The sequence below is a fragment of the Protomyctophum parallelum genome (genome assembly GCF_964188405.1).
Source record: "Protomyctophum parallelum genome assembly, chromosome: 12".
Lineage (NCBI taxonomy): Eukaryota > Metazoa > Chordata > Actinopteri > Myctophiformes > Myctophidae > Protomyctophum > Protomyctophum parallelum.
In genome coordinates, this window is record NC_139712.1 from 40,388,195 (window position 1) to 40,412,441 (window position 24,247).

A 24,247-nucleotide genomic window follows, 5' to 3' on the forward strand; every position below is an offset into this window, starting at 1 on the left:
CGAGATGTTGAGCTCTTGATACTTCTATATCTCCTGCCTGATGGGAGGAGATTGAAGAGGTAATGTGCAGGAAGGGAATTGTCTGCTATGATTTTTTTGGCTAATTATTCTGGTGGAGTAGGGTGAGGAAAGTGTAGGGAGGCTACATCCAATGGTTTTTAATGCACGACGTACTACTCTTTCCAGCTTCGATTTGTCTTGAGAGGTTGTGTGACCAAACCAGACAAGCATGGAGAAGGTAAGATCACTTTCAATAGTGGCCCTATAGAAGTGAGTCATGGCTGCTTGGCTGACTTTAAACTTCTTAAGCTGCCGCAGGAAATAGAGACGCTGGTGTGATTTGCTTATTATGAGACTGGTGTTGAGATCCCATGATAAGGATTCATGGATGGTGGTCCCGAGGAACCGGAAGGAGGAGACTCTTTCTACCTCTTCCCCATTGATGAAGAGAGGGGGGAGGGGACTCGAGATCTTTTTCCTAAAGTCGATGAACATCTCTTTGGTTTTAGAGATGTTTAGAATCAAGTTGTAACTCTCACACCATCTCACCAGCTCCTCTACTGCTCTGCTGTAGTCGGATTCATCCCCGTTGGTAATAAGACCTACTACAGATGTGTCATCAGCAATCATAACATCATAACTGTAGTACTGTACTAAAGTGACATTGACAGAAATGAGTAGGTCAAGGTCAAGTTTATTCATATGCCCCAAACTGGGCACTTCGTTTTACAGCAGATAAAAAGCTCACAGACATTACAAACAGTACAACATACAGAACAACAGACATACGTATATTTATTATCACAAGATGATACCTTAAATATAAAGTGCAACCAGGGCTAAAGTGCATCTACTTCCCTTGTAGATGGCTCGGATGGAGGTAGGTATGAATGAAAGTTTATACCTGTTTGTTTTGGTAACAGGAGTCTTTAGCCATTGGCCGGATGGCAGGAATTCATATTCCCGGTATAGGGGGTGAGAGCTGTCTGCTCTAATAGATGATGCTTTCTTTAGCACCTGCTCATCATACAAATGACTCAGGCCGCTGAATTTTGCCCCCACAATTTTGCTGGCCCCCTTAACAACACTGTTAAGGGCATTTTTCTGTCTGACACCAAGGTTGCCATACCAGCAAATGGCAGCAAAGGTGAGGACAGACTCAATGAAGGATCTATAAAATAGAATCATCAATGATTTATCGACCTGGAATTTGGCCAACTTTCTCAGGCAAAAAAGGCGCTGCTGGCCTTTTTTACACACCATTTCGGTGATACAGTCGAATTTTAGACGATTGTCTATAATTGTCCCGAGATATTTATAATTTGTAACGAACTCTACTGGCTGGCCATCAATAACACTGCTCTGAGGAGCAGGTGGACCACGACGGAAATCAATGAACATGTCTTTGGTCTTAGTGACGTTCAGTTGTAGGAATGCCTCTTCACACCAGGACACAAAATCGTCCACAACTGGGCCATGGCTGACCTCACCATCACCCAACAGACTAACAATAACAGAATCATCAGCAAATTTGATAATGTGTCTGTCGGCATGTTGACTTCTGCAGTCATTTGTGTACAATATATATAAAAGTGGGGAGAGTACACAACCTTGGGGTGAACCGGTGGATGATGTTAATTCACCAGAAAGCTTCCCATTCACCCTTACTCTCTGGGTTCCATTTGTGAGGAAATCCAGAACCCAACCAGGGTCTAAGCCAAAGTTGTTAGCTAGTTTTCCAACTAGTATGTGTGGCTGAATGGTGTTGAAGGCTGATGAGAAGTCAACAAAAAGCAGCCTAGCATGTTTCTTGCTAACTTCCAGGTGTTTGAAAAGAAGGTTCAGTAAGGTGATGGTAGCATCGGACACCCCTCTCCTAGCCCTGTATGCAAACTGCATAGGGTCCAGATAACACTCTGTTTTTGACAAGAGCTCTTCTTTAACGAGTCTCTCAAATGACTTCATAACCACAGAGGTTAATGCCACAGGTCTGAAGTCATTTAGAGCCTTGGGACGAGGTTTCTTGGCTACTGGCACCACAGTGGAGCGCTTCCATAGAGATGGCACCCTCTGCTGAGTAAGAGATAGTTGAAATATAAAATGAAAAATAGGGCCTAGCTGTTCTGCACAGACAGTGAGCAGACGGCCACCGATGTTATCAGGGCCTGGACTTTTCTTAGGTTTACACTTTTTAAAACACCTAATCTATATAATGAGTACAGTAGTGGAGAAAGGTCACGACCCTGGGGGTCCCCAGTGTTTAAGAGCCTAGACAGTGAGACAAGATCACCTATTTTGACAACCTTTTTCCTGTCACATATCCGATCTACACAGCTTGTTTATCTGCTATATTCAGTGCGTGTCACTGACCCGCAACTAAGAATAAATCAGGCATAGATATCGCATAACCCACCCAACCCCTAACCTCTAAATGCCTAATCCTAACCCTGTCCCCAACCTCAATCTTTTCCTAACTGTAAATCTGACTTTTCTTTTCTTTTCTATCCATAAAACAACCATTTATGTTGACTTGTTAGTACCAGGAAAATGGTCCTCACAATGGCTATTTCTCAAATTCAACTATACATGTTGGCCCTCACAAGTACACGCAGCCACACACGCAAGATCCACTCCACTCCCTGTCAATGAAAATCACACCCGTGTCCGAAACGGTTGAGAAATGACAGAGTTACCGTGCTGCGGTCCCTCTACTGTACCCTCTACTGTACTGTACTGTACTGTACTGTCACTGTACTGTACTGGCACCCCCGAAAGCATCATATATACAGTTAATACGTGCGTGTGTGTTTGTGTGTGCGCTAGGTTGCGCACAGATGGTGAAAAACAACCATGCTGTTTTCGTGCTCATATCCAGACACCCAGACACCCAGACACCCAGCCACCCAGACACCCAGACACCCAGCTACCCACCCACACACATAGCTTCGTAAGGGAGTGGTTGCACCACTCAAAATTAAGGGCAGAGAATAGCAACAGTCTTTTCCTAGGCGGAACAAGAGGCAATAAAGAGCAACACAAAGGCCTTGATTGTGGATGATGAATCAAACTTTGGCGCCACTGTCATCATGGGACTCCACTTAAAGACGACTGTGCCTTCAATCAGACCTGTTGCTGACTATCAAACCTACCTTTGTCTGTCTGACTATAGTTGGCATTCGTCTCTACTTGAAGTGCCAATGTCAAATGCCTGACACTATTGGATAGTACAGCATCCATTCATACAGCAGCCATTCCAAACCCATGTGGGCCGGGGACCAATGGCGGGCCGTGAGGACATTGAGAGTAGGAAACAGGACTGTCTAAAGAGGACGAGACGCGAAGACCGTACGGGCGACGCCATGTTGCTCCATGGGGCTCCATGGAAGGAAAGAAACATGCGCAGTTGAGACCAGGAAGTTGTACATGCACAAATTTGGGCCATTCGGCTGCTGTTAAACTTAAACATTAAGATTTTCAAGTGGACCCTGATCCAGAAAAGGTTGGGAATCACTGCAGTAGGAGGAGTTACACACACGCACACGCACACAGACAGTAGGAGCGAGATGCACACTCATTACCTGGAAGCTGCTATTTCCACTTTACTCCTGGCGATGGCTGCGGCCCTCTGCGCTCCCTCCACGGCACGATCCACCTTCTCTTTGGTTTTGGGGTTTTTCATTGGAATCAACTGCTTCCTAATTCCTCGCACCAGCACATTATTCTTATACTTCCCTTCCTCCTTGGTGCCCTCGGGGAAAACAGTGCACCCATAACCGTGGCGCTTGTTGTTGAGCCACTCCCCCTCGTACTTCATCCCGTTGGATCTCTCCGACACGCCAAATCCATTGCGCTTGTCGTTCTTCCACTCGCCCATGTACGTCTCGGTGGTGGTGGCGTCCACGTGGTCCTCCATGGGCATGTCCTCGTCCGGCAGCTCCCCGTCGCCCAGGGACACGGTGGAGTTGGCGTCGCTGGAGCTGATGCGGCTCATGGTGGCGTCGCTGCGCGCCGAGCTGCGCTTGCTGGAGATGGAGGTCCGCGAGTCGGACTTGCGCAGCTGCCGCAGGCTCCCGAAGAGCGAGCCGCGGCGGAACAGGCCCCCCTTCTTCTTGCCTGCAGCGGTGACCTCGCTGTCCGAGTGGAAGTTGAGGACGAAGCCGCCGCGGCCTCCGACGGGGTTGTCGGCGGGGCAGGACAGGTCCTGGAGCACGTTGCCGTTGCTCTGCTCGGACCGCAGCGAGGCCAGGGAGGTGCGCAGCGGGGAGCGGATGACCGTGGCCATGCCATAAGGTACACTCTGACGCACGCCGTAACCATGTCGCATACCACCCATCCACTGGCCTTGGTAGGTACCTGAGGGGGAGGCGGAAGTGGATTAATGGATCACAGTACATAATTGGAAACAAACATAATCCCATGTGGGATGACACAGACAGATTATAGATGCATATCTATAAGATGTAATAATTAATTATCATAGCACATGATATACAGTACTGCAGTAGTGTACGTGAACTGCAACCTTGAATGCCATTTTTTTTTTTTTTTTTTTTACAGTTCTTGACTATGGAAAAAATATATTTGTTCTCTGGTGTGTACAGCACTGAAGCACTTGAAATGATCTATACTGTCTGTTTTGTTTTCTTCTTTTCAATTACGGTAATTGTCCTTTCTTGGAAAACATCAATAATCTGCAACAGAGTACGAGAGTATAGATCATTCTGTTTCAGATTGAAGTTATTGATTTGTTTATAAGACACCGGCCCACAGATCTAAATGAAATCAATCCAATGAATCAGGAGCTCACAGAGATTTAGCCTTAAAGAACAGGCCAAGAACATTTATAATTATGATACGATAAAAACAGGGGGAAAATACATCTAAAATCTATGCTAAAATGTTTCTTATTAATGTTTCTTGTTCAGTACTGGGTTTATTTTTTTAATAAACTGTTATCTAGAGCAGTGATTCCAACCTTTTCTGGATCAGGGCCTACTTAAAAATATCAAAAGCACCCATCTGACGCATGTTGTGGTCGGATGCAAAAATTGTGAAAATAGCCAAATATGATTATTTGGTTCACACTGGACGATCCCTGCCAATTCAAATGAATCACTTGGCAAATTTTGTTCTGGCGCAAATCACACACACACACACACACACACACACACACACACACACACACACACACACACACACACACACACACACACACACACACACACACACACACACACACACACACACACACACACACACACACACACACACACACACACACACACACACACACACACACCACGGACAGTAGACATATTCTTCACCATCCGTGTGTTTGTCTCTGATGAGGAGGAATTGCTACGAGTCGCATAATGAGTGGAATATTTCATTAATCCAATTTGGTTCTGCTGGACCCATACGAGTTAAATGAAATGAATGAACACAGAGGATTTTACTGTGAATGAGCATGTGTGTGCTGCAGTGCGAGATTAAAAGGTTGATAATGCTGTGCCACTGTTTTTTCACCACACAGCTCAGGTTATCAGGATCATGTGACACTGGGTCAGGCAGACAGATGTTCACCAGATCCTCCTCACAGATCAGAATGTTTGCTAACTCACATCCCTCTCTACTCCAGTCATCATTCATAGTTTTTTTTCTTCTCGTAAATGAAAGCCCTATCATACTGCAGCGTCACGCAAAAGTACCCAAAATAGCAGATCTACAAGAATTTGAATCCTGAATTAACAGAGAATGTCAAGTACTGTAGGTATTAGGTAATGTACAACCGTTCATCGAATCTAGAAACAACTAGAAAGGACATCCTTAATCTTTTGAGATATCACAACTACAACACCCATCACAAATTGACAGGATCACACCGTGGACTGGCAGAATAGCTTGCAAAATCGACAGTTTGGGCAGCACTAATCATAGGGTGTTAGTGCCGTGTGGGATAAGAGTTCTTATATCCCAGATCACACCTCTAGAGATAGTCACTAATCTGTGCCAATCTGTGAACACTAATCTACAAACACTCTAATCTGTGAACTAATTACTGAGATCAGAGGTCACAGACGTGCTTCAACCACCACGACCTCCTCTCACATGCAGCACCAGTGGGAGCACAGGTGTCAACACTTTAGTGTGACTTGACTTTTGGGTCAATCTTAGCCCTGAAATATGACTGTCATGATTATCATGTGAACCATGGCTAGGTCAATGTATGTAAATGGCTAACAGAGGTAGATTTGTGAGGATGTTTTGAGGTGGATTTGCATGTGAAAATGCCTGAGGGGATAGGTTGTAGTCTTAGTGTAATTAGCTCAAACTGTCTGAGCACCTTAGCCCTGATTTGCTCTGATTGTCAGACTCCCTGTAGTCTGGGCATGCATGGTGACACTGAGCTGGTGAGAGGGGTGGCTCTGTGACCCACCCACCATGAGCAAGAATTAGAAATCAATAGACCTACAGTGGTGCTTACTAAATGGAAGTGACTAGCCTGAAATAGGACATAACTTAATCTTGTAAAGCAATGGTTCTCCAACCTTTTCACCCCCAAACCAATATGTATTATTTGGCCGGGCACTCCCATTTGAAAACCCATACAACATATTTGTTAAAATGTTTAAAAAAATATATTCTAATTTTTCTATTATCTACAAGAGCTTGTATGTTATCTTTCAATAGCCAATGATGTAAAGTTATTAAACTGATTTCGATGCTACAGTATAGACCATTTAGCCATTTAGACCATTTTGCATTTAGCTGGGGACCCCTAGGAGTCCCCAGACCCCACTTTGAGAACCACTGTTGTAAAGCATCCAATAAGTTACTATCATAAGAGCCACAATTCACAGATATATTGTGGAAGGTTTCAGGAGATGATAATACTTGATGGTGGTGCGCAGTGCGCAATAAACACACCAACCCCAAAACCTATGGATGGGATGGATGTTGGAGATCCATGCACTGATTCAACTGGAGCATCCTCACGCAAATACCGATTATCAGACGATGCCATTGAAGAGACAACCGTCTTATACAGTAGCCTAGGCTATTAGCATCATGATGATGTATAGGCTACAGACTCTTTTATACGACGGGGGTCTCTTACCACCATCGCCATAGGTTTCGATCCCATATCCATCCTGTAGTCCGTTACTCCAGGTGCCGTCGAATCTGGCAGGTGTGTTGTGGCTCTGTCGAACTCCGTATCGGCCCTTAAACCCGTGACTCCACTCCCCGCGGTAGGTCCACTTTCCTTTAGTCTCCACGCCGAGTCCATGCCGCTTCCCCTGGGACCAGTAGCCCTGGTAGGTGTTCCCGCTGGGCCAGGTGTAAACCCCCACTATCTCGAACCCGTGGGACCAGGACCCGGCGTATTCGCCCTGGCCCTTGGGTCCGGTGCAGATGCCATGTCCGTGGGCTTTGCCATCCTCCCACCCCCCGCAGTAAGTGCCACCATCGTCGAAGTCAAACCTTCCGCCCGTCATTCAGAATAGGCTTTAAAAAAATAAAAAATAAAGCAGTTGACTGCTGTGTTCCACCCCGCCACCGAGGGATCCAGGTCGGATGATGGTGAAGAAAGGATGAGCCAAAAGGATGCCGCTGTTTCACACAACTGAAATTAAATAAAAAACAAAACAATGACGGTAAGATGATGAGCAGTGAGCTTAGTGGTTCTTCCAGACACTGATATGCAATAGAAAGGCATGAGTATTATTTGAAGACAGTCAGTGCAAAGGTATGAATGGGAGGCCGTCATTTACCGGAGGCTGCACGCTGTTTTCTCCCGTTGTGCTGTTGGTCTCCCCCTCCTCTCACCCACTGATCACACAGGGAGAGAGAGACGCTTCGAGTGGCTGCCGGAGAGAACACACCGCCACTTGCAACGTCATGCTAGTGGAACCTCCCACCACCAGTCCATGGGCATGGTGGGATTAATAGTAGCTAGGCTATAAAGACAATTTACTTGAGTGCATGCATGCTGTTCTACTGTACTTAAGTAAACTTTTTTGTTTGTTGCATTTATCATCATTTAGCTACATTTTAAGTAGAAATAATAATTATATTTAAAATGTAGCAAAATGATAATAAATACAAAAAAAAAAGAGTAGAAATAGGTTACAATATTATTGTAACCTATTTTTGTAGGTTACAATATTATTGTAACCTATTTTTGCCACCACATTGGATTGGAAGGGACTCTCGATACACAATTTTACAAAATAAATAAATAAACAAATTAACCACTCTATTTTGTGGATCCCATGATTATATATTCACATGCAATATTGTGGACATTTGTTTCTTTAGGCTACATTTTGGGGGAAATGTTCAACATTTCAATAAAGCAATGCATTGTTATTAAAAAGACAATGTGTATCTTTGACTTTGAGTATAGGGCAAGGCCTTTTTTTCTTGGACCCCAATTGGGACTTGGCCCTCTGAATAATGTACCTCTGTTGGTCTATCAATCATACATTAAATGACAGCGCATAATATTATGGTTGGTTGTAGGCTGTCGCTCGGACGTTTGAAGAATGCGCATAATTGCCTTGTCTTGCAGTGTTTAAAAATACACAGTTTTTGTACGTATGATTGAGGAATTATGTTTATAATTTGTGTATAACTGATAAGCTGATTTAATTTGTATTTATTTAAAAATATAGCCTACAGCATCTTGGTCTGTGAGTGACACCTGCATAGCCTATATCCCTGCTTGGTAAAGAAAAATATGTTTTATTTATACAGATCGAGTAGGCCCTATAGCTAATTTAGAATATGTTCCTTTTCCATGATACAAACAAAACTATTTTTCTCACAGGTCGTTAATATTTGTGCAGTCAAAAGACATTATGGATAACAATGACCTCTGCTGGTCGTTTTTGCCAATTGCACATTTTTGTACAAATGAGTGTGTATACTAGGTCTGTCTTGAAAAGAGAAGATTGTTTTGAAAAGCCACTACAGTGTAAGCCATTTTCATAGACAATAACTCCATGATATAACAGCTTTAAAACTATTTGACATACAGCATTTCCCCCACAGACATAGTTCTCAAAAGGCAGAGGCATATTAAACAGCTCCAAGCCTCTAGAGGGGGACTGATCAAGCCGATGACGTTACTGTTTTGGGGTGTGTTGTGCATGTCGTTCGTTCGTCCGCTCGCCCGACCGACGGACAGGTAAAATGGCGGCCGAAAACAGTGCAGAATCTCAAGATGAGAAAGACATTCTTTTAGAGAAAGACGCCGCACATGAAAGCGGGACGCTTACGGAAACCACAAACTCCCCAAAATCCAAGTTGACGCTGTATCACTGGACGCAGTCTTTCAATTCTCAGAAGGTGAGCGTTATCGCAGTTTCAGCACCATGGTCAGTGGACAGCTCCTCTCAAGGGTAGAACGCTAGAGCTAGAACTTAGCACCGAAAGGCACTCAATTTATCACCATTATGCAATCGAGAGAACATTATGCATGTCTTCCTTTTTATAACTCGTTTGACTAAATATGATCAAGAGAAAATGAGTTAAACAATAAGGCTGTCCTAGCCTCTGATGGGCAAAATACATTGAAAATGTATTTTGATACAAAATACAAATACTGGGTCAAAAAATGTATCTAAATACAAAATACATCTCATTTCTTCCATCCCAGCGAAATACAAATTACAAAATACAAAAAAGTATTTCAAATACGTATTTCAAATACATGTATTTCAAATACTGCCCATCTCTGGTCCTAGCCTGTCTAGCCTAGGCTACTCAAGATTAGCATTTCATTTCGCCAGTGTCCTTTGGCCCCACACCCCAATAGTGTTGGAAATGCTCACCAAACTTGCAATTTGTACACATTTTTAAGCTGTAAAGCAACATCATCGTTGTTTAACATGAGTAACTGAGATAGTGCAAACAGACGATGGGTGGATGCGTGGTTTGTGGGGATATTTTGATCATGAACAGAATATACTTACTCGTTAATTTAGACCAAGAACCGTTCCAAATTCAATGCAAGTGGTGACTGGCAATACCTGTTTAAATGCCTCGGATGGATGAGAATCACAATATTTTGGATTCAGGAAAGTTGAAAATGCTCCTTCGTCCAGTGTTGATCTGGACACTGAGGAAGGTTCAAGAAACATACTGTAGTTACTACAGTATGTTATGTGTATGTTATGTGATTTCATCTACTACAGTGTAGTATAGATGAAATCACATAACTTGAGCACTCAATATTGAGTTGAGTTACAAACCCATGTGTGAATTGTCCATTTGGCTCCTTGGAACCCCAACGGGTAAACATGCAGAGTTTACAATAGACACACTTGGGTAGATTTTGAAGGTGCGTTTTACCAATGGAAATACATAAATTGGCCTCGCTCTGCGCACATTCGTATTATGAAAGGCATATCGGCCCGTGTTGAACGCACTGACCCGTGTTGAACGCACAAACATTATGGCTTACCGCGGTCCTGAATATTTTAGCATTGTGGGAGTGTCCATATGTTAATTATTTTCGCTTTGCGCAATTTGCTATTAAGCCCCTTGACCTAAAGACACTCAGCGCATAACGATTAGACGTGGGTCTGACCACCTCATAAACGCAAAAAGCACTGTTTGATTTGACACTTGAGCGGCTCTGGGACGCTGGTAGAGTGTTGCCATGTCTGTTTATTATAAGCGGCTTATTTTTCTGTAAAGTTGCTTTCTGTGTGGTTGTTTTTCTTGTTTCTAAAGTGGTTATTTGGGCTTTTCTCCTAATGTTGTTTAAACCAGTGATCCTCACACAGCACATTCCCATGTCAAGGATCCCCAGATGAATGCATTTGCCCAACTAAGGACAGCTAATCCAAAAATTAAATAAAAAGATTACTTTTGAAAATAGCAGATCTATACCAGCTCACAATGCATCACATTCATTCATTAAAACTATGAACTCTGACTGCAGGGGGATATATAATGATCATTATAACAATGTGCAAGAACATATTTAAAAAGAAGGAAGAACTTTATATTTGTGGACAATCAAAATATGTTTTTTTATTTTAATGTGGTGTCATTCAAATTAATCTGGATATGGCAGACTCACTATTTAGAAAATAAAAACATGGCACTTCATTTAAAATAGGTTACAGACCCCTGTTATATGCGCTTATTTTTATAGACCTATTTACTTGTTTCTATGAGACATGGCAGTTTTGCGTCTTTTTAAAAAAAATGTTGAGATTAGAAACGGCCATAATTCTTTCATTTCTCAACCTTAAAAATAAATAAAAACATCTCCATAATCCGTGGGAAATGTGCTTTCATATGCTGTATCACACCCTATTCAAGTCTTCTTCAATAAAATGCTACGAGCGAACTCAGCGAAGACCATACCATCGGGGCCACAGCATTACGCAGCACGCATTCAACTCATTCCTTCGTCGTGACTTGAATGAAATAAAATATAATAAACGTTATTTTACTGGTGTCTTTCAATAGAAACAAATAAAGAGCGTGTGTAGGCTACTGTGTGCAAGTGCAACAGTGCATATACATGCATGCACTAGGCTATATTTCTTCCGTGTCGGGATGGTGATTGAGCTCTTCAAGTTCACAGCCCGTTTGTCTTTCATAAAAAAACGTTGATATTAGCCTATAAACACTCATGGTTCTCTCATTTCTCAACCGTTTTATTAAATGTAAAAATCTCCATATTCCTTAGGAATCTTGCTTTCATTCGCTGTAGTGTATGGTACATGGTTCTATCGTTATCGAATTAATTAATTACGCATGGATTACCAATTTGCCAATATGCTGCTATCTACTCGCAATTCCATTCCGATCTGAAAGGTGGGTCTGTTCTTTTGAGGCATAAAGGTGACAGCATGCAGTGCAATAGGAATAATTAACCCAAATGTGACAAAGGCATGTCATGTCTTCTATGGTGCCAGCCTGAAGAAATGTCATACCACGATCCCCAAAGTGCGCATTCCGTATGTGACATCAGCTGACTGGTAAAGAGAATAGTACGGACATGTTGATTGGGTACGTCTCAAACACGCCTTAAACACACCCATGACTAATTCAAGGCCGTTTTGCGCACTCCGCGGGGTGTCAAAAGCGCTTCTTAACATGCCCAAAATTGCAATATGACATACTACACGCCCCCAGATCATAATACTGTAATTAGATTAGTAATATAGAAGTAAGTAAAATAGAAGTCCTAAATCGACCCCACTGACTTTTGAGTTTATCGTCGTTCATTAACAAAATCGTGTGCCTTGCCACAAGAAAGCATGGTGGCTTGCCATATTGCTAGTCATACGCACATTGGAATACAGTAAAGTCTGGACATAGATCTGATTCAGAATCAGTTTTATTTGTCACATCACAGATTAACAGGTGTAAAGGTAGTGGTAGTTTTGTAGATGATATAAAAGAGAGGACAGAGTGAGAGAGGGGAAGAGATATAGAAAACAGGTTTAATAAACAAAAATATGTGTATAATACGGTACATGTACATGTACAGTATACAGATACTCGGATAGTGTATATATGTGAAAGCAGGATATTTAGAATGTTAGCATCAGCAGGTGTGTACAAAAGGTATTGGTAAAAATCAATAGATAATCAAAAGACAATCATGTATAGGGCCACTGAGGATTTTACTGTGCATCGCAGGTTCGTCTTGCCATAGCGGAGAAAGGCTTGCGCTGTGAGGAGTACGACGTGAGCTTGCCCCTGAGCGAACACAACGAGCCTTGGTTCATGCGTCTGAATCCTGCCGGAGAGGTTCCTGTCCTGACCCACGATGACAACGTCATCTGTGACCCCACACAGATCATGGACTACTTGGAGCACAACTTCAGAGACGGTGCGTCTGATAGGAACTTCACAGCCTCACACAGTAGCTCCTATTGCACAGACCCAAACACTCTTACTCAATAGTGTACCGTAATAATACTAGACTGGGAGGGTATACGGTGAACTTCACAGGGCATTATATAGTTATTTATTTTCTTATGTTTTATATTGTTTCTTCCACCACGCAGGCACGCACGCACAATTGGAAGTTTGTGAACCCTATGATTAGCAGTTAATTTGAAGGTGATGGATTTTCAATCACACAAACAGTTGGTTTGACAATAGGCAGATAGGCTACTGGCAAAATGGGGCTGAACAGCAGCAGGTAAACCTACAAATGGAATACAGGGATCACCAGTACTTACCATGCTGCATACTAAAATGTTTCATTTTGATGATGTAGCTCAGCCTACTACCACTTCTGGTATATCACATTATTGGAGTGGAGAGACCCTACCTAAAGTGTTCAACGCCCTTGGTTGGTTGTTTTATTTTATTAAAGGTGAACAGATTACAGAACAGATGCGACACCAAACAATGACCCGACAAGGGCTGGCAGAGGAACAAGACTAATATCCGCATAACATAACCATGAAAACTACAACATGAACATAACATAATTCCCAGAGAACCTTTTAGGACTTGTGTGACAATCTAATGATGTTTTAGGTCATATTTATGCAGAAATATAGACAATTTTAAAGGGTTCACAAACTTTCAAGCACCCCTGTGTAATGTCTGTGCATTGTTTTGTGTATTTAATGTGCATTGCTTCCATGTAGTTTATTTTGCATTTAATTTATTTTTAATTTATTTTTTAATTTCCATTCTGCCTCGGTTTTCATTGATCCACACGGTAGCCACTGAATGTTCTGAGAGGCAGCCTCCCAGTTGGATAAAGAGGAGAGAGATTCTGGTAAGATTGACTCTTTACGCTGCTGAGAAGCAGTGTGTGACTGTGACATTTACTGTTATGGTGATTGGTGACCACTCAAACATTTTCATGTCAAGGACCTCTAAATGGATGTATTTGGCCGTGAACCCTCATCTGAAAATGTTTTTGCCAGGGACAAACATAGCAGGTGTATACAAGCTCACAGTGCGGCATGAAGTGACACGATGTGAGCTTGTACAGTATATCTGCTATATTTTAATAGCCCATTTGGTTCCATTTGTGCACTCTCAGAGTTAAGTGACACTGTAAAATTTACAGTGCAGATTGTTGACCCCAGAGATAACCAATTGTAAACTCCCGGAGTTACAGACTGATGGATCCATTTGAACCGTTGTTAGTCCCCTGGACCATGGCACACGTTAAGAAACAACATCTTCCATAGAGCACCGAAGTCCTGACGTAACTCGCTCATCCCTTCGATTCCCCTGGTTCACGGAAGTAATTTCTCTATGGAGAATAACATGGGGTGATCTTAATATCGTCTACTATAAGCGTTGTGGTCCAAAAATAAACAAGCTGTCTCGGAGTTATTGTCAGGGATGTGTCTCTGTATCGTTTGCAACAGTCAGTCACTCATATATGATACAGTCTGCTTCTAGCGAAAATCTAACTAATTCAGCAGCAGTAACATTAGCGTTTTCTCTCAGTCAGTTGATCCTTCATATCCATATGAGTGAAGCGGCCGGGATGACATGTTTATTTTTCAAACACAGTTCTTATAGGAAGCAATCTAAAAATCCTCCTATGGCGATTTCAATGCAACTAAAAAAATACATGAACCTGGGGACTGACCCCCTGTACTGAAAGTGACGTCAGACTTCGGTGCTCTATTGGCCAGTCTCGCTGATTCCTGTAGCATTTACGAGGTCACCTCAGGTCCGCTCCTTTGTCAAGAAAGAAAGAAAGCCTTGTTGCGGCAAGGCTGTAGGGAAACTAAACCGACACCATGTTGTTCCCTCTGGTTCATTCCCATGCCTCGGGTTTCTCCAGACGACACTCCTAAATTGATTCCCGACGAGGGTAGTATGTACTACGCCCGGGTGCAGCACTACAGAGAGCTGCTGGACTCGCTGCAGATGGACGCCTACACCCACGGCTGCATCCTCCACCCAGAGATAACAGTGGACTCCCACATACCGGCCTACGCCACCACGCGCATACGCTGTAAGATGCATGCGTAGAAATATAAAGCATACACTACAGCATATAAAGGCTCAAGGTGTTGTTGTTTTTTGAGGGGCGCTCCTATGCCCAGCTTTGTGTGTCTTGAATGTGATGATGTATGATGATAAGAGTGCCCCTCACTTCACACAAGTGTGATTTGTTACGGCTTGGCTCCAAAAGAGGTTGTCTATAAGTAGGTCTATCTGTCTGTCTGTCTGTCTGTCTGTCCGTCTATCTGTCTGGAAATAATTTAGCAAACCCAATTTCTTGTGCACAACAGTAGACTAATGTAGAACATCATTGTCCCAAGTCTGGGCATGAGCCATCTATAAGGAAGTGAATGTCGGTTGAATCGGGCTGTGACTGGCTCACACTGGACACATTAGGTTATTAAGTCAGAGTTCCATGTGAAGCCATGCTGTTATTGCACCCAGTCTTGTGTATTTTCACATGTCCAACAATACAACAGACATTCTTGTACTCTAGTAGAATTCAGATTCTTACTGAGAATCATAACCGACTCGATATTAAATAAATAATCTCTACAGAAACAAACTTTAACACTAAATAATAGTTTATTGATTCAATCTTGTGTTTTGTATGTGACAGCACAGATTGGAAGCACAGAATCTGAGCTTAAGAGACTGGCAGCGGAGAACCCGGAGCTCAAAGATGCTTACATAGCAAAACAGAGGCGTTTGAAAGTAAGTCATCGTTCAAGTCAATGGAGTGTGAAGTGCAATGTTTACCTTTTGATTATTCATAAAAAATAGCTGTCCAGGCAGAACCGTTGTTTGCCATTAGTGACTCAGTGTCTCGCACTCCCTCCAAGACCGGCTCTTTTTTAAGTCCTGTGTGCAGTGCTGGGCAGAGGGAAAGTAAATAGAAAGAAAGAGCACATTATTTCAGTCTGTTGACATGAGCAAATAAATTATGGCCATTTATGGTTTACTGCTCCCCACAAAAAAGGTTGTGTATTCATATTTGTAGTTCGCTAATAGCTCTCTAATAGCTTACCCATCAATCAGCACACACATGCATACCATGGCAACAGGCTGCAGCAGACAAATACAATTCTGAAAATAATTTGTATTTCAAACATCAGATTACATTACATCATAGTGTACACAAGTGTTCACTTTAGAGCGAGACATTAAAGAAGGCAACCAAAAGAGGAAGTAACATACTTATAATGGATAGCACAGTAGACTTTAAAGCACCAGTGTAATGATATTGTGACATCATGTTCCTTCAGTCCAAGCTGTTTGACCATGACAACATGAAGTACCTGAAGAAGCTGCTGGATGAGCTGGAGGGTGTGATGGATCAGGTGGAGACAGAGCTTCAGAGGAGAGTGGAGGAGACACCAGGTTAGTCAGCCACTTAGCATTATGGCTAGTAGTAGTATAGGCTTATTGTCTCCACTCTCCACCAGGCCGAAGGCATGGGGAGAGTGTGTGTGTGTGTGTGTGTGTGTCATGTGATCAACACGGATCTGCACCATTTCCCATCCTGATTGGCAAAGATTGGAACAAACAAAAAACATGTTTATATTACTCCTAAACATTCCTATCCTCCTGGTGGAGACCTGTGCCCAGAAGGGCACTTTTTCTAGTTGTTGCTATTAATTCATAATAAAAAAAATCTGATGCTAGATTAAGTGGAGATTGTTGTAAACTGAAACAGGGCGTTGCAGTATTTCAAATACAGCCTAATAAAATCACTGTGCTTGAATATTCACTTTTTTGATGTATTGGATTTTCACTTTCACCGTATTTTAGAAAGTCGCTTTAGTAGAATACAGTATTTATCTAAATTTTTCTTTATTTTTGGATGTGTTTCACTGCATTGATGTATATATTTTGCTTTATATTATGCTTGTTTGCTGATAGCATCCTAGCACGGTCATCCCTGTCTGTCATCATCAGCAATCATTATCAGCTGTGGGCCAAACAGAACAATATATTGTAGAGAAAGTTTCTCCATTACCACATGATGCAAAAACGTGACATACATAATTAGCTGCTAATTGACCGCTAATTAGTGATTCAAATGTAATATTTTTCTATATATCCGCAACCAAGCAACCCGCTGGTCTGTATAATTATTTTTTATATACCTTGGTTTTTTGCATGGATGTAAAACTTTTACAAATGAGCACTAGATGGCAACAATGTGCTTCTTGCTGAATCTACAACAACAATTTCTGCCAAAATTTCCCATTGAAATGCATTGGCAGAATCTGCCGTCATAGGTAGAGTAAAATGCGGTGTGACCTGTTGTTCTGAGCTGTGTTTTGACAATTGGCTCTTTTCAACTACAATGAAACAGAACCTTCTATAAACTCAAACCTTCTGGTCCTATAGAACCTGTGACGTTCTGTGATGTTCTTTTGTTTTTATTTAAGTTTCCACTATAACAAGAACCACCTGAAGGACAGGACTCCCCTGTCAGTATGTCATTAAACAAATAATTAAAAAAATTAATCTAAGTAAAAAAATAGCAGATCTACAAGCATTTTGAAAGTATACATTCTGTTACAGTTCTGGGTTCCCAGAACCTTGGTTAGTACTACTACCTCCAGAGCATGGCCCAAATGAGGTTCTGAGAACCTTGTCCGACACCGAGAAGGGTAGCACATGGAAACAAATCCACTTCGAGCCGGGTAGTGTATATGGATTGGAAACAAATCCAGAACCTGTGAAATACGTTTCACGTACTGTAGTTCTTGCGGTAGAAAAATATCCAATTGTCATCCCATTGAATCAGTTCTTCCTGTGTTCTGGCGGTCTTCCTGCAGAGGAGGGCAGTCAGGCCTGGCTGTGCGGTGACTTCTTCAGCATGGCCGACGTGTCTCTCGCCGTCACCTTGCACCGCCTCAAGTTCCTCGGCCTCTCCCGCCGCTGCTGGGGCGACGGCCTCCGCGTCAACCTGGAGACGTACTACGAGCGCGTGGTGGAGCGGCCGGCCTTCCGCAGGGTGCTGGGCCACGTCAACAACATCCTGATCTCGGCCGTCCTGCCCGTGGCGTTCCGCGTGGCCAGGAAGAACGCGCCGACCATCTTCGGCACAACCCTGTTGATTGGCGTCCTCGGAGGGGCCACGTACCTCGCCTTCCTCTACCTGAAGAAGAGGATGATCTTCACTAGCTGAGGTAGTGTTGTTGTGAGGACACAACAGGTTGCGTTGGACGCGTTAGCGATCGGCCAAAGAGAGATACATACTGTATGAGAGAGAGAGAGTTACAATATATAAGTTTGTATAACCCCTTAGACATGATCACTTAAGTAACTGAAACATTTACATTTACGTATTATCACAGTGAAAACTGTCTTTACTGTGATGCTGGGTTGCACAAAAATGCACTTTTAGTCATCTTCTATTAAGGTCACATTTTCACCAGAGAGCTTTGCTGCGATTAAAACGAATCCTGCTGCGCATTTTCAGAAAGTGCGCTTCGTTTGGCAGGTGTGAAGGCTCATTCGAATCCTAATGCGCAGCAAAGAACCGCATTTTACTCCGCCCAAAAACGGGGGTTTCGCTTCGCTTACAATCGCACTTGACTACGATTCGGTGCAGGTGTGAATGCAATCCGCAGTAAATAAAGGAAATTAAGCAAACAATGTGGCGGGTGAGGAGCTGAACACAGTTGGAGACGGAGAATGCATATTTTACGCAGCGCAAAGATGTCCCGTTACTGTGGATAGACGTGGTCGAATGAGGAGACTGAAGCCCTGATCAAAATGAGGACGAGTACATTAATCAATTGCTTAAGAAAACACATAAAAACACTGCAGTGTAGCCTATTATAGCCTACAGAATATTCTGTCTGTCTGTCTGTGCGTGCCGTAAACATGGAGTGCTGTCACTGTGTGGGGACTGGGCTAGTTATATCAGTGCGCTCATGCAGCGCTGTGCCTCCATGCCAAAAGAACAGTGTGTGGTGGCTGCGTTCGTAGAGAGAGAGAGAGGGGGGTCCTAGACGGCACGACACATGCACGTTATGAGTGTAATTTTATCACCATAGATTTCACTGTGTAGGCTAGTTTATGAATGGAACACATTGATAAAGGTCCCCCCTGCTGCGTTTCCAATTGCTGCGAATGACAGTGTGAAGGCAAACCGCAGCCAATTAAATATGCAAGAATCCCAATTTCCCCGCCCATACGCATTCTAGTCTACCGAAGTATTAGGTGAGAATGTGACCTAAGTCTCATTTTGCTCAGTAATGTACCTATGCATCTCAATGTCTTATTTCCATGTTATGGATAGAATCCCATGCACAAATTGTATATGGGATGCTATTCCAATAATACAGCAAATATAACTTATAACCAATGCCATAATGCTTTGTTTGCCTACAAGTCTGCCAGCGCTGTGCATCTGTTCAGTAATTAATCAAAGCTATACTAAATCTTTTGTCAAAGCTTTTCATGTAATTTTTATGGCCCTCCACTATTACTGCACCTGTACTTGTGTGGCATGATTGATGATATTGTTTGATAGATAGATTGTCCCAATATTTGGTCTGAATGAACCCATGAGCTGTTTCAATCCCCTTTAGGCTACATCATCTTCATTCCATATGTACTCTGAAATTAAACAGCTCTCAAACATTTTTCTTTTTTAATACATTCCATTTGTTAGACTGCCTGTCTGTGCACTGTGCAGAACACTTGGATGGCATCCAAAATCCACAACACAAAGACATTTATTAAAATGTGCGTTTATCATACCTACAATACAACTGTTTAACTTGTTAAATGTTTTATCAAAACATCCAAAGACTGCTAATCATGAATCCTACCACCTGTCCTGGACCCAAGTCAATATCCACAGTCAGAGTCCACAACACACCCCGTTGACATTAAACATACCTGGGCCCGGGTTCTTCAAACCCTTCAGGGACTGTGTTAATTCACCTGAGCTCAACCTCACACTAAGCAGACATTATGGGTTTAGACCTTTCAACAAAGTCTGGCCTTTGTTTTCAGTGTCTTGAGGTCTGGCTTGTGTAGCTTGTCAGAGAAATCCCCCACACGTGCAAAATCTATATACACTGCAGTATGCGTGATGATCTGTCAAATGGAACGTGAGTGCATTACATTATGTTGTCATTGGAAAAGTATACTGTTGCAATATGGCAACAGGCAACCCCACAGGGATCATCCAATTACATTATTGCAGATCGGGAAAGCATTACAAGCATCTGTTACTGTAATTGAGTGCTTTTACATTTTTAAATACATTCTAAAATAAAAGCTAGATAGCTTTGAAACTATTTTAACCTCATAAGGCAACCTTTGAGAAGTCTTTCTGATAAAGAAAAGATGGTCGCCACTTTGGAGAGCATCAGTGAATTGGTTGCTAGGACATATTTATATTGAAATGGTTACGGTGATGATCCCACATTGGCCCTTTTACTGTGACCATAATTTATAATATACTTTAATACTTTTGTACATTTAATTGAGTTGTTTTCAAGATGCAATATCTTCTAATACAGTGAGTAAGACAGTAAGTAACAGCACTTATACTTGAGTAGGATATTGTAATATTCTTTTCACCTGCCTACATATAGTCATAAATCATAACAGGATAGAGTTTCTTAATTTTACTATATGCCTGCAAAAAATACAATGAGTATTATGGCTACACTAAAAACAAGCGTGCCAATTCACACAAATATAGCATGTAATTATTGCAGTTTTCTGATTAATCCTTGGCTCACTATTATACCACAGAACATTAATGGAGCACCACTTCAGAGATCCCCACAAAAGAGATATTGTGCAAAGAGAACCTTGATTGACACAAGTAAAGCAAATATGCACCGAGTCCGAAGCCAATAAAAACACTGTTCAATTCCTCTGTGTCCACGTCGGGATGTAGATGTTGCACGTTAGAAGCATTTCAAAAGCAATATTTATCATTTACATTCTGCAGGATCTCATTACAAAGAGGGGAAAATGGAAAACACCCCTTCACCCATCAACTGAATAACATTGTCTTTGGCTAAAAACCTTACTGGGTCTCCAAAGTCTGATATCCTTCAAGCCAACTGAACACAGATGTCTATGCGAGCTACTCCTCTTAACCACCGGGTGGTAGTGTTTCATCAAGGAACACACTTTCCTTTTGATTCCTCTAAAATCTGTCAATCAGATGGGATCTGTAAAGCAATGGCTCTTAAAGTGAGGTTCCAGGGCGTCCCCTGCCAAATGTGTTAATCAGTTTAACCACATTAACCCTGGCTAGTACGTATTGTGCTTGTAGATCTGCCATTTAAAAAAAAATCTTGAAAGAATGGAAAACAAGAACACAGTGGTGTAAAGTAACTAAGTATGTACATAAGAATAAGTAGCCTACTGTACTCAAGTACAATTTTAAGGTATTTGTACTTTACTAGATTATATACATTATCAATACTTTTACTTCTACTTCACTACATCTCGGATCAAAATATTGTACTTTTACTCCACTACATTTATTTGAAAACTTTAGTTACTAGTTACTTTGTAGATTGATTAATAAAACATACTGTACATTAACAACTTTAGCCCTATATAATGCACATTTCAGCTATTAAGATTTCTAGGCATTTTATACTTGAAAACTTAATATTTGAAAACTTGTGAAATGGGACATTCTGCACAATGAGTACTTTCTACTTTAAGTACATTTTAATGCCGATACTTTTATACTTTTACTCAAGTCAATTTTAAATTCCTGACTTAATACTTGTAACAGAGTATTTCTATATTGCAGTATTGATACTTTTTCTTAAGTAAGACATTTGAGTAGTTTTCCCACCACTGCATGAGCATAAATCTTAGGTCCCTGGCACAAGATATATTCAGATGGAAGTCTGTGGCCAAATACATATCTTTTGGGGGGTCCTTGACATGAACAAGATTGATAACCACTGCTAAAGGCCAATAAAAGCAAATTTACAAAAATAACAAGGATCAGTTATTTTCATCAAGCCTTGCGCTTAAGCCTTGCGACTAAGTATAAATTAGTCTTAAGCAGGTCATATAATCTTCAATGAGGTATTAAATGTAAAGGTATTACAGTACATAGCAGGTGCTGGTAAATGGAGAGACAGCTAACTCCGGAGAAATGGGTTTATAAAACATCTATATGATTCATAAAACACACATGTGTATGTGCAGAGTGGCTACATCGCAGCACATAGTATAAAATAAATTACGTACTTTACATTGCTGCAATAATCCAGATAAATGCTGTTTTATGAGTGTGTGAATACGTGTGTGCACTGCTATATATTATAGCTGCAATGATGGCCAACATCAATTCAGCCAGCTGACAAAATAAACCTCACGCTGGAGCTGCACATGGTCACCTATGGTTCAATTAATTGGAGCTGACATCTCGCTATTCAGTTGTTTAAAATCCAACAGGTGGCTCACGATAATTGGGCAAATCTCTCCACGTCTGGCCTGCAGTGAAGTGAATTCCACTTCAGCTGCAGACTAAGTAGTATCTCACAGCATCAGGGATGTGGTGTGTGTGCACCTTATATGACGGACTATCAGTCAGACTACCCACCACCACATCCTCCACAGGATATGTTCTGTCAACGGCTGCAAGGCCTCTACGCACACCAAGGCGAACACACACACACACGAGGTTGTATTCACTTTGCATTGTGCCAAGCGTCAACACCAAAATAGATTCATTTTTCCTGTCTTGTTTCCCGGAGCTGTCCAATTCGCGCCTACTCCATGGACTTGAAGCCTTGATTTGCCTCGCCTCTGTCTGAATCCGCAATGAGAGAACAGACTATAGTGGCTCTCAAAGTGGGGTTTAGGGAACCTCAGGGTTCCTTGATGGGTTTCCAAATGGACCCTTACAGGTCTGTAACTTCTGTGAGTGTACGCATGGAACCAAATGGACCCTCACCCTCAATGGACCCTCAAATGGTCCTTGAAATTAAAACGTTTGAGAACAACACTGGCACATACTTCTAGACCCGGAGAGACACAGGTCACCACTGACGTCATGGATGATGTGGGTCTAGAATTCACTCACCACAGTTCCAAAGCTCTTGCTTTGGTACAGTACATGGGGCATCTTAGCTGCTGCACATGCTGTATGCCAGCAAGTGGATTATTTGTACTCCCATTGAGAGTGTCTTTAAACCCCCTCAAGTGTATGTTAGAGATGGCGACTGGCATGCTGACAGACCGCTAACAAAGAGCTGCATGTAGCCTCTCTGCTGCCATTCAAATAAACAAACCCAACTCTGTGTCTACAGGCATACATCTCCATCACCCAGTGTTGGGATGGTTACTGGAATGTCTATCCATTACAAATGACTGATTACCCTCCTAATAAGTAATTTATTTTTATTTATTTTTGTGGGGCACCAGCCCATCCTATGCCCGGCTTTGTGTGTCTGTGTGTACCACGGAAATTATTTGATTGGCTGAGCACAGAATGTGATGTATGATGATTTATGATGATAAGATTTTGTATCAGCTTTGAGAAATGTAAGATATTTGTTAGCATTTTTGCATGTAATTGGGGCGCACACATCCCTGGGTATCACCTACAGTAGTTGTAAGTTTGTAACTGATTATATGTTTGTTTTAGAATTTATTGAAGTAACTCCATTACATTAACATTGCACACACGTTGTATGACTCTCGGCCTCTATAAGTGAATATTTTTTATTTCTCAAGATCAAGAAACACACACTTTCTCTGTCTCCGTCCATGCTGGTCTTTCACTGTCTCTGTCTTCTGAATACAGTCCTTCTGTCTATCTTTCCAGTGGAGACTTCCAGCTGTCTCAGAGAGAAGGGTCTGGGACGGGTGGAGTAGGGACTAGTGCAGGTGCCTGTGGTGTGTGCGTGCGTGTATGCGTGCGTGTGTGCATGCGTCACGGTGCATGCGTGCATGTAGGCGGGCATGTGGAAGGAGACACGGAATGGAAACCCCCAGCAGACAGACAAAATAGACATACAGTATATATATAGGGAGGTACCCACAGGCAGACAGCAAGAGGTGTGGTCCAGTGGCGTGGACAATATTGGCCTCAAGAGATGGAAACTTGATGCTTAAAGATGCAATCCAGACTGAAGGGGTCATGGACATGGCTGACCTGAAGAATGACAGGTTTGACAAATCTTGGAAATGGTGAGTGGAGAGAATGAGAGGGAGAGTCATTCCTGATTTACCGGTATACTTGGTTGCATGCTGTGTCTCGCACTGAAAATAGCTGATCTACAAGCTCACAACAACACGTCAC

The 24,247-nt window shown here is 42.2% G+C and overlaps 2 protein-coding genes across 3 annotated transcripts in view; one reads left to right on the top strand and one right to left on the bottom strand.

The window, feature by feature from the left end:
- jph1a (junctophilin 1a) overlaps positions 1–7,877 on the bottom strand; it is a 70,577-nt gene extending 62,700 nt beyond the window's left edge. Inside the window, exons 1-3 of one of the 2 annotated variants that reach the window (XM_083778494.1) lie at positions 7,773–7,877; positions 7,118–7,624; positions 3,579–4,353 (exon numbers count right to left, since the gene is read on the bottom strand). In XM_083778494.1, coding sequence (XP_083634620.1) covers positions 3,579–4,353; positions 7,118–7,496 — 1,154 coding nt within the window. In that variant the 5' untranslated portion in view covers positions 7,497–7,624; positions 7,773–7,877. Of the gene's footprint in view, positions 1–3,578; positions 4,354–7,117 lie in introns of both variants that reach the window. The other variant, XM_083778495.1, reaches the window with a different exon arrangement.
- A 1,318-nt stretch (positions 7,878–9,195) lies between these two features.
- gdap1 (ganglioside induced differentiation associated protein 1) lies at positions 9,196–18,457 on the top strand (the record flags this gene model as incomplete). Its single annotated transcript, XM_083778748.1, has 6 exons — positions 9,196–9,351; positions 12,670–12,862; positions 14,798–14,971; positions 15,581–15,675; positions 16,227–16,341; positions 17,772–18,457. 6 exons carry the CDS (start codon positions 9,196–9,198, stop codon positions 18,122–18,124), a joined length of 1,086 nt encoding a protein of 361 aa, XP_083634874.1. The 3' UTR covers positions 18,125–18,457.
- Positions 18,458–24,247: the final 5,790 nt, after the last annotated feature.